Genomic DNA, 10722 nt, shown 5'->3' with positions numbered 1-10722 from the left:
GGTTCCCGCTGGCTGCCCACATGCCGATTTTAAGCTGCCAGCTGAGCGCGAGGATGTGCTAGAAATGCCTGCAAAAGGGTTGGGGAGATAATGACCCGGCTTGGAAAAGCCAGGCAGGGCGCTTTCTAGTGCCAGTTCCCATCACCACACCTCACAGGCCTGGCCTACGTTAGCCAGGGCCCTGCTGTAATTGGAACCGACCTGATTACAGCACTGCCGCGAAGAGGAGAGGGAGTCTTTGCCAAACCCGGGAAAGAGGCAGGGGAATGAGGGGGGCACTGCTGCCGTCCAAAGCCAGGGAGGGGTGTGGCTCCTGGAAGTCAGGGAGGTGAGAGGGCATTACGGGGAGCTCTAGGACTGGCACATTTTGAATAGTGGGGGTGCTAATGACAACTTACCCCTCTCCACACACACCCAGAGCTGGCGCCATGAGCAGGGCTGTGTCTCCAGGAGTGGAGGATCCAGACAAGGGTAAGGAGGCCAAGTTCTAGGGACACAGTAGAGGGTGGGCACCGGTCTGAGAATGGAGCCCCAGAGATGGAGATGGCAGCCAGGACCCCACAGAAAACGTGAAGGAGCTGCAGCACCCCCTGCATCTCTAGTTCCCATGCCTATGGTGAGCAGTCTGGATGGGTGTGGGGCTTCCCCAAGCCAGGCAAAGGAGGGGGGAGCCAGCGTCGGCTCTCAGCACTGATCAGATGGCAGTGAGTTTGCTCTGTCCTGGCCCCAGGCCCTCTCTCTTCCCCCCACACCCTGCCAGGATGATTGACGATTAGTGGAATGTTCTGCCACCAGTGGCACAGGGGAAAGAAATAAACAAAGCGCATCAGAAGACAAGGCAATAAGAGTTTCCAAAATACCAATTTAATGGGTGACAAAGGCAAGGTCATTGGCCCGCATCCTCAGCCGGCCTAGCTCTGTTCGCAATAATGCAGCTAGTTGGATTTATGCCAGGTGAGGATGTGGTGCTATTATTTACGTAATAGACCATTAGTTATTTCTATTACAGCAGCAGCTAGGGGCCCCAGCTGGGAGGAGGCCGGGCGCTCTACAAACACACATTTAGGAACCAACCCCTTCCCAAAGAGCTTCCAATTTAAATAAACAGAGGAGAAACTGAGGCACGGAGCAGCAACATGATCTGCCCAAGGGTATGCAGCAGGATCAAGACTAGAACCCAGGTCTTCTGTCACCCGGTTGAGTCCTCTGACCAGTAGACAAGTGTCTTTTTGGTGTGTAATTTACAGAACAAGGCTGAGCGAATGTAACTTCCTGAGCTACATTCTTGGGTTGGGTTCTCCTACAGGGCGAAGGAGGGAAGTGTCGGTGCTGGCTGGCTGGCCTGGAAGAGGATCTCAGCTCATAGCTCCATGCAAATCCCTGCCTTCTGGTTGCTAATCTCAGCGCTTTCTTTCCCCTGGCTGCTCCACCCAGCCCTGAAGCTGGGATCACCCTAAGGCTCTGTTATTACACCAAAGCCTGTCTCCAGAATAAACACCTTGAAGGGCTCCTTTCCACGGCCAAGCAGACTCAGAGCCAAGGCCAGGGGGAAAGCAAATCAGCCCAGGCCGCCGACAGAAGAGGCGTGCCAAACAACGGTCTGCTTTTTAGAGAGCTGGTCCCGTGACTTGGAAAGCAACTGAACTTTGGTCACCGACTTCAGTTGGAGCAGGAACAGGCCTGGTTGATTTAGGAACGGGAGTGTCCCTTTGTTCTGTGTTTAGGCAGCTCCTAGCACCATAAGGTTCTGGTCCAGAGCAGAGGCTCACAGGGGCTACCAGAGTTCAGACGTAATAATTATCGGCTGTCTCTTGCCCTGAGAGGCAGGCGGAAGTGGCATTTACTCTGTGTGTTGCTCTCAGCTAGCTGTGCCCTCGCGCTGGTAGTGGGGGCGGGAGCTGGCCTTTAGCTCACGCGGCAGAGGAGCACGATTGTGGAACAAAAGGAGCTAGGTTCTAATCCTGTACCCGGGTGTAAGAGCCTGATCTAGTCTTGTGTCCAATCAGCTGGGATTGGTCAAACAAGCTGCTCTTACCCTGCCCCCCAAATTTCAAGGGCAAACTACTTCCATTCCCTGAGTGCCAGACAGTGGCAAGGGGATGTGGGAGGAGAGACAAAGATGAAAGCAATTGCAGAGGCGGTCGCCTTGCGTTGCTGTCTGTCGTGGGTGGGGCTCTGGCTTGGTGGGGTGGAGATGTGGAACCAATGATACGTCAGCTGGAGCGCTCTCCTTCCTGCTGGAAAGGTGTGGGCGGGGCCTGTCAGTCTTCTCTTGGTATGACCTGGGAAGTTTGTGAATGGAGGGAAGCCAGCATTAGAAAACCTTGCAGCCCTTGGAATCAGTGGGCGTTTCAGTTTAACGACACACCTCTGCAGGCAGCCCAGCCTGCATGGACCCAGTCAACTGCAGCCACAACCCGACAGAGCTGCCTGTGTGCTGGGAGAGACAAAGGCCCATCTCTACGGGACTGCTTTGGATCAGTGGGGCGGAAAGTGTAGGCTGCAACTGCCTTGCAGGTAGACCGCAGGCTTGTGGCTGCCCACCCTGCAGCAGCGAGCCTGCGCTGGTGCTCCAGGTCCTCCCCCCCCCCCCCCCGCGAGGTTGGCTTCCCACTGTGGAGGGGGAACCCCAAGTCTCACAGGCCAGATCCAGCTCACAGGGGGAGGAAAAGGCCACAGCTCCCGCCCCCCTGTCTGGGGAAATGGCAGTACAGGAAACCACCCTCCTGGAGCCTTTCCCCGCTGCTCCCATTGGCCAGAATCCCAGCTAGACCCGCACCCCAAGCCCACTCTTGCCAAGCCCACTCTTGCCCCCAACCTCCCACCCAGAGCGCAGACCACTTGCTCCCAGCCCACCTTCTCTCCCGCAGACCCCTCCACCTCCCAGCCCATCCCTACACCCAACCGCCTGGCTAGACATAAGAACGGCCATACTGGGTCAAACCAACTGTCCATCCAGCCCAGCATCCTGTCTGATGCCCCAGAGGGAGGGAACACAACAGGTTATCCTCACATGATCCCTCCCCATTAGAGAAACAGACGTTCGGGACACGAGCCCTACCCATCCTGTCTAATAGCCATTGATGGACCTAACCTCCATGAATCTATCTAGCTCTTTTTTGAACCCTGTTAAAATCCCAGCCTTCATCACATCCACTGGCAAGGAGTTCCGCAGGTTGACTGTGTGACCTTCACCCCTTTTCCTTTTGCGGAAAAGCATCCGTGCCAATCTAGACGCTCTTTTCCGAAAATGCTTTTAACGGAAAACATTTCCGTTAAAAGCATTTCCAGAAAATCATGCCAGTCTAGGCGTAGCCCTAGTGTACACCCCCTTGAACCAGTTTAATCCTAGCAACGTTAGAGGTTTGCCTGGCTCGGTTTAAGGAGTCATCACCTCGCACTGTTTGGGCACTGAGGTCAGGATAGCCTGAGATGGAAAGCATCCCCTACAGAGTCACCCCAGCTGTTCACTGAGCCACCCTGGGGAAGCCATGGCTCAGGCTCGGAAAGGGATGGTGAGCCGACAGGGTCAATCAGAGGCAATATAACCACAGAGGAAGGCACCTGTGTACAAGCTGTTCTGTCACTTAAAAAAAAAAATCCCTAGCAATCCGCTGGCTTCCCATCCAAAACAGCTTCCAGCTGCAGCCCGCGCTGCACCTCTCATACTGCCTGGAAGAGGAGCGCTAGCCTCACAGCACCCAGGTGACGTGGCCCCCTCCCGTCCACTGGGAAAACCACATTTCTCAGATGGCAATGCTGACCGTTCAACCTGAGATCGGCCGTGCCACACTGAATGCAGAGGGCGTGCCCAGCCCACCAGCGGCAGTATCTGGGCCAGTGGCAAGTTGCTGCTAAGCCCTGCCCAACCTGTATAATGTGCAACTTCCTGCTCCAAAAGCCCCTAAGCGAAAGGAGAATCGCCACCAGCGATTGGCAGCAGTGGCTATAGGACACACAGATGAGCAGTTCTGAGCCCATCCAGAAGGGGGCAGCAATAGCATCCGTATATCTACAGCTCACCTACAAAGGGGTCAGTTCAGGGCCAGCAACTAGTTCATTCTCCGCCCCATCTTTTTCATTTCTACAGGCCTGCCAACGTTGCGCTGTCTGCCCTAGCTTCACTGGTCCTCACTCTGTGATTCAAAGCTAGGTCCCCAGCCATGAAAGGAGCCCTATGGCTCTGGCCCTGAGAAATACCAGGGGGCTATGAAGACCATATCCCACTGAGCAAGATGCCCTGCTGAGCTCTGCAGCTCCACCCTGCCATCTAGCGGCCCTTTCGCAGCACAACCCAGGTTCATTAACACATAGGCCTGGATTCCTCCATGAGACCAAGGCCCCATTCATCCCTGGGGGAGAGGAGAGGCTGTAAGGCTCCGCCCCAAAAGGGATTCACAGACACAGCGCTGCCAAGTTTTGCACAGCACCATGGGTGACCCAAGGAGCCAGATGATTTAATGAGCTAATCCGCAAAGATTTGCCTCTCGCCACTATAGCCACCACCGCCTCCCCCGAGCAGTGGCAGGGAGAAGGCATGGCGCTGCACACATGTTGCCAGGTGGGGCAGATAGAGAGGGGGGGTGGGTAGCGCTGCAAGGGATTGCTGTTGTTGCACGGGGGACTGTGCCTTTAAGGGCTGAGTGTCCCAGCCAGATGATCTCTTACCAGCACCGGACCTGCTAAGCGATCTCGGAACATCCCAGCTGCTACGGCGAGTCTGTCCGCTAGAGGGTTTGTATGAAAGCAGCACCCTACACAGGTGAGCTACAGTGATGGGGACCTTCCGGGGACATCTAGGAGAGCAGAGAGAGGCCGCACCTTCTCTGAAGCAGAGGGGGCAAGAGGAGAGAGGCCAACAGACGGACGCACTCACTTGTAAAGAAGAGAGATCCTAGTTCCCGGGAAGCGGAGGACAAAGCTCATTCCTCCTTCGCCCGCAGGATTCGGAGCAGCATCGAGTGAACGTCCTCATCCATGAACCCCTGAGCCGGAAGAAACCCCACTGTCAATCAGGGGGCTGAGCCAACCCCAAACACACGGGGGTCCGGTTTGAGACAATTTCCAGCAGCCCTTTCCCCTCCCTACCAGCCACTCTGTACCACAGCACCCCCTGGTGGAGGGCCAGTGCATGCTTCAGCCAGTGCCCCACAAGCTCTGCAAGGGGAAAGCAGTTTTCCTTTCTGCGCCAATGTCCACAGGGGCCAGGACCTGTCAGATCTGCATGTCCCTGTGGCACTTCCCCAGCCACACCCCCGTAGAGAGACATCTGTGGCTTGCAGTGCTACAATCTCCCCACTCTTCGTGACCCTGCACTCTGGCATAAGCTTAGGGAAATCTAGCTTCTTGGCAGTGCAAGGCAGCTTCCAATCAGCCCTGTACACTGTGATCCACCATGTGGATCCAGTCGCTCCAAATGGCCCAAGGCTCAAACCACTAGGCACTCCCCTCCCAAAATTAGAATTTAGGGCCCAGTCACACTGGCTTTCAGGACTGTACTCCTCCTTCTGGACCACACAGCCTCCCAGAGCTCAGCTGAGATCTCAGGAGTCCTGGCCAATGTTCTCTCTGATTTTTATTCATCCATGTGAGGAATAATTTTATTCAGTGCACCAAGGCATGTAAGGATGTGCACCAGCCGTAGAAACACATGCTGCCAGCTGTGGGTACCCTGCTAATCAGCTGGGCACATTTGACACTCTCTTGGGTGACACTCTCTTCCTCTCATCCCTCCCCACTCTAGCTCGATGTGCATCAGTGTGATAAGTCTAACGCACTAAGCCAGTGACAGCAGAATTCCATGCTTTTAAGCTCCTACAGAGAATCACCTAATGGGTATGGGAGCTGGTAGGAGCAGAGGGTTATTGAAATCTACCGGAAATCACCCTAGCCTTCACACCAATCCGGCTGAGGTTTGTACCTGGGCTGCATTGAGCAGATGGGTTCTGTAGATAGTTACAATCTCTTGGTGGTTTTTTTCCTTAACCTGAGAAAACAAAAAATAGTCCATGCTGATGAGTTTCAATCTGCCAGCAAGTATTTGTCATTTTTATTACCCGGAAGCCCCCGCAGCAATCAGGGACCTGTCGTGCCAGGAGCTGCACGTACACAGGATAAAAACCAGTCCTTACCTCCAAAAGATTACAAATGAAATAGACAAAGGGTGAGAGGGGAAACTGAGGCCCAGAGGGGAAACTGAGGCACACTTGCTCCTGGTCACTTAGGGGGTCTGTGGCAGAAGCAGGTCCCACCAATCCCAGTCCACAGCATCTATCCACTAGGTCATGCTGCCTTTCAGACCTATAAAGAGCACCCTGAATGCAATGCAGAGGGACAAGTCCTGCAAACTTCATGACTTGCTTGCTGGGCATTAGTTTGCTGCACCAGACCAGGTGTATCAGTTCCTCCCGTGATCACCAGGCATGGTGAGCAGTCACTGTGTACTCAGGATATTTCTGCAGAGGCAGGGCAGCACCCCACTCACCTCTAACTGCAGCTGGAGACGAGCACTCTCGCTGCGGAGGGTCAGGATCTCGGCTGAAAGCTTCTCTGTCTCCTTCAGCAGCTTTTTAATCTACAGTTCAATGACAGCGAATAACATCATGTCTCAGCTTGGGTCCTGCACGGCCTCTGCGGGTGTAAATCAGTGTTCTTCCCTCTGCTTCGTCAGTTTATACCCCCTGGGGATTCGGCCCCTAGGATGTTGCAACTAACCTCCCTAAGGATGTGTCTAGACTACAGGGTTTTGTCTTCAAAAGTGGACGTCTGTCGACAAAACTATACCCGCCTCTACAGTACCGCTGAGTTCTGTTGACAGTAAGTTGACAGAACGCAGCAATTTTGTTGACAGCGGTAAACCTCATTCTACGAGGAATAACACCTTTTTTTAACAGTTATGTCGAAAAAAGGCGCTATTGCATCCACACGGTGCTTTTTCAAAAGAGAGCGTCTAGACTCTCTGTTGAAAAAGTGGCTTGCTTTGTCGACAGAGCTGGCTGCAGTCTAGACGCTCTTTGTCGACAGTATCTGTCAACAAAGCCTGTCGACAAAAGCCTGTAGTCTAGGTGTAGCCTAAAGATCCCTCTAATATTTTCCATCCACGTGCAGAATAAATTTTGTCCGGTGCACCAAAGCATGTGCAGATATGCACCCCTAGTAGAAACTCATGGTGCCAATGTAGGTGCTCTGCCAATCAGCTGGGTGGCATTGGAATCTTTCCTGGATGGCCACCCAAGTGCTCTGCTTACAGGGAATCCTGCACCTCCCACAACTAGATGGGTCAAAACTATTTCTGTGAAACAGTGTGTGGTTGGAAAATGGAGTTTGGTCAAAACTGAAACGCTTGCAGGGACATGTCAATTTCCATCACATTTTTCAAGGGGGGGGGGGAAAGTCATCTTCGGACGTTAGAAAAAGAAAACAACTATTTTGTTTCTGTAAAGACATTTCATTTTGACGTGTGTGTCAATTCATTTCATGTGGGCTTTCAGAGTAGAAGAAGTTATGAAAAGGAATGCCCTATATGTAGTCGTGATACACCTTCAGTATGATGCAATCGTATTTTCATAAGAACGGCCATACAGGGTCAGATCAAAGGTCCATCTAGCCCAGTATCCTGTCTGCTGACAATGGCAAATACCAGGTGCCCCAGGGAGGGAACAGAACAGGTAATCCTCACATGATCCCTCTCCTTTCACCCATTTCTAGACAAACAGAGGCTAGGGACACCATGCCTACCCATCCTGGCTAATAGCCATTGATGGACCTAACCTCCATGAATCTATCTAGCTCTTTTTTGAACCCTGTAAAAGTCCTAGTCTTCACCACATCCTCTGGCAAGGAGTTCCACAGGTTGACTGTGTGTTGAGTGAAGAAAAACTTCCTTTTGTTTGTTTTAAACCTGCTGCCTATTATTTTCATTTAGTGACCTCTACTTCTTATATCGTGGGCATAAGTAAATAACTTTTTTTATTCACTATTTCCACACCAGGGTCATGATTTTATAGACCTCTATCATATCCCCCCTTAGTCTCCTCTTTTCTAATCTGAAAAGTAGAAGTCTTTTACATCTTTCTTCATATGGGCCCCATTCTAAACCCCTAATCATTTTTGCTGCCTTTTTCTGAACCTTTTCCAATGCCAATATATCTTTTTTGAGATGAAGCAACTCCATCTGTACGCAGTATTCAAGATGTGGGCGTACCATGGTTTTATAGAGAGGAAATAAGATATTTTCTGGCTTATTCTCTATCCGTTTTTTAATGATCCCTAACATTCTATTTGCTTTTTTCACTGCCACTGCACACTGAGTGGATGTTTTCAAAGAACTATCCACAGTGACTCCAAGATCTCTCTCGAGTAGTTGTAGCTAAATTAGTCTCCATCATATTGTATGTACAGTTGGGATTATTTTTTCCAATGTGCATTCCTTCACATTTATCAACATTAAATTTCATTTGCCATTTTGTTGCCCAATCACTTAGTTTGGTGAGATCTTTTTGAAGCTCTTCACAGTCTGCTTTGGTCTTAACTATCTTGAGCAGTTTAGTATCATCTGTACATTTTGCCACCTCACTGTTTACTCCTTTCTCTAGATCATTTATAAATAAGTTGAATAGGATTGGTGCCAGGACAGACCCTTGGGGGACCCCACTAGTTACCTCTCTCCACTTGGAAAACTGACCATTTATTCCTACCCTTTGTTTCCTGTCTATTAACTAGTTGTCAATCCATGAAAGGACTCTTATCCCCTCTTATTCCCTCTTATCCCATGATAACTTACTTTACTTACGAGCCTTTTGTGAGGGACTTCAAAGGCTGTCTGGAAATATAAGTATACTATATCCACTAGATCCTCCTTGTCTACATATTTGTTGACCCCTCTCAAAGAACTCGAGCAGATTAGTAAGGCATGATTTCTCTTTTTAGTAACCATGTTGACTTTCCCCCAGCAAATTATATTCATCCATGTGTCTGACAATTTTATTCTTTACTATAGTTTCAACTAATTTGCCTGGTACTGACTTACTGGTCTGTAAGGGTATGTCTACACTGCCAGCCTAGTTAAAACTAGGGTGGCTAATGTAGGCATTCAAACTTGCAAATGAAGCCCGGGATTTAAATATCCCGGGCTTCATTTGCATGTTCCTGGGCGCCGCCATTTTTAAATGCCCCGTAGTTCGAACTACCTGCCCACAGCTACATGCGGCATGGACTAGGTAGTTAGAATTAAAGCTCCTAATTCAAACTACTGTTATTCCTCCTGCAAGGTTCGAATTAGGGTGGCAGTGTAGACATACCCTAAGTGCCAGGATCACCTCTAGAACCCTTTTTAAATATTGGTGTCATATTAGCTATCTTCCAATCATTAAGAACAGAAACCGATTTAAAGGATAGGTTACAAACCACAGTTAATAGTTCTGCAATTTCCCATTTGAGTGCTTTCAGAATGCCAGGTGGTCCTGGTGACTTGTTACTGTTAAGTTTATCAATTTGTTCCAAAACCTTTAATGACACCTCAATCTAGGACAATTCCTCGGATTTGTCACCTAAAAAGAATGGTTCAGGTATGGGACTCTCCCCAAGATCCTCAGCCGTGAAGACTGAAGCAAATAATTCATTTAGCTTCTTTGCAATGACTTTATCGTCTTTGAGTGCTCCTTTAGCATCTCGATCTTCCAAGGGCCCCACTGGTTATTTAGCAGGCTTCCTGCTTCTGATGTACTTACAGAACATTTTGTATTACTTTTTGAGTTTTTAGCTTAGCTGTTCCTCAAACTCCTTTTTGGCTTTTCTTATTATACTAGCCACTTAGCCCGTCATAAGACGGGATTTTCAGGTCTTCTCTCCTGAGCTCTCTCGCTCTGTCTCTCTCTCTCTCCCTTCCTACTGCCTCTCCCCCCCTCAGCTCTCCTCCACCTCCTGCCTCTCTCTCCCCTCCGTCTCTCCCCGCCTTCCTTCCCCTTCCCCCCACCATGGCGCTTGGCTGAGTGCTGCCTGCTCATCCGGGCTGCCGCGAGGGGAGGAGGGGTGGGGCAGTGATGTACACGGCTGGGGGGGGGGCTGTCTATGTCACCGTCCCCCCCCCCCCTCCCCGTGGTGGCCCGGCTGAGGGGCGCACCACTCAACTCCACAGTGGGAGGAGGAAGGGGGGGCAGTGACGTACACGGCCCCACCCCCTGGCCGTGTACATCACTGCCCCGTCCCCCTTCCTGTCCCACCGGGCCCACCTGAGTGGCACTCAGCTGGGCCCCGGCGGGGGAGCAAGTGGCGGCAAATGGCCCGTGGCTGCACATCCCCCCCCTCCACCACGTCTGCTTCCTGCCACCCTCCTCCCATCCAGCCCCACGACCCCCGATACCCCCCAGCTCTGCTTCCCACCCCCTCTTCCTGCTGGCCAGCCCCACTGCCCCCCAGAAACTCCCCACCACCAGTGCTGCTTCCCTCCCCCCTTCCTCCAGGCCCCCCCAACCTGCCCTACAGCCCCTGATCCGCCCCCCCTCCAGCTCTGCTTCCCACCCCCCTTCTGGCTAGCCCCATCCTCTTCCCCTCCCTGCATGGCACCCCGCCCCCCTTCCCCTTTGTCCCGATCTGTGGCGCACTGCGGGAGCGCCGCTCAGCTGGGAGCGGTGCAGTGTGCCACAGCACGCCAGACAGGGAAAGAAAGGGGGCGGGGCTGGCCGGAAGGGGGGTGGAAAGCAGAGCTGGGGGGGAATTGGGGGC

At 52.0% G+C, this 10722-nt stretch overlaps 1 protein-coding gene across 1 annotated transcript in view; it reads right to left on the bottom strand.

The window, feature by feature from the left end:
- Positions 1-842: 842 nt before the first annotated feature.
- Positions 843-10722, bottom strand: part of ANKRD35 (ankyrin repeat domain 35) — a 37484-nt gene continuing 27604 nt past the window's right edge. The window contains exons 11-14 of the mRNA XM_075907234.1: positions 6485-6574; positions 5921-5986; positions 4877-4985; positions 843-2282 (exon numbers count right to left, since the gene is read on the bottom strand). Of these exons, the coding sequence (XP_075763349.1) occupies positions 4923-4985; positions 5921-5986; positions 6485-6574 (219 nt within the window). The 3' untranslated portion in view covers positions 843-2282; positions 4877-4922. The remainder of the gene's footprint in view (positions 2283-4876; positions 4986-5920; positions 5987-6484; positions 6575-10722) is intronic.

The sequence above is a fragment of the Pelodiscus sinensis genome, chromosome 24 (genome assembly GCF_049634645.1).
Source record: "Pelodiscus sinensis isolate JC-2024 chromosome 24, ASM4963464v1, whole genome shotgun sequence".
Taxonomy (NCBI): domain Eukaryota; kingdom Metazoa; phylum Chordata; order Testudines; family Trionychidae; genus Pelodiscus; species Pelodiscus sinensis.
The sequence above is the reverse complement of the archived record's forward strand: the minus strand, read 5'-3'. Positions and strand labels throughout refer to the sequence as shown.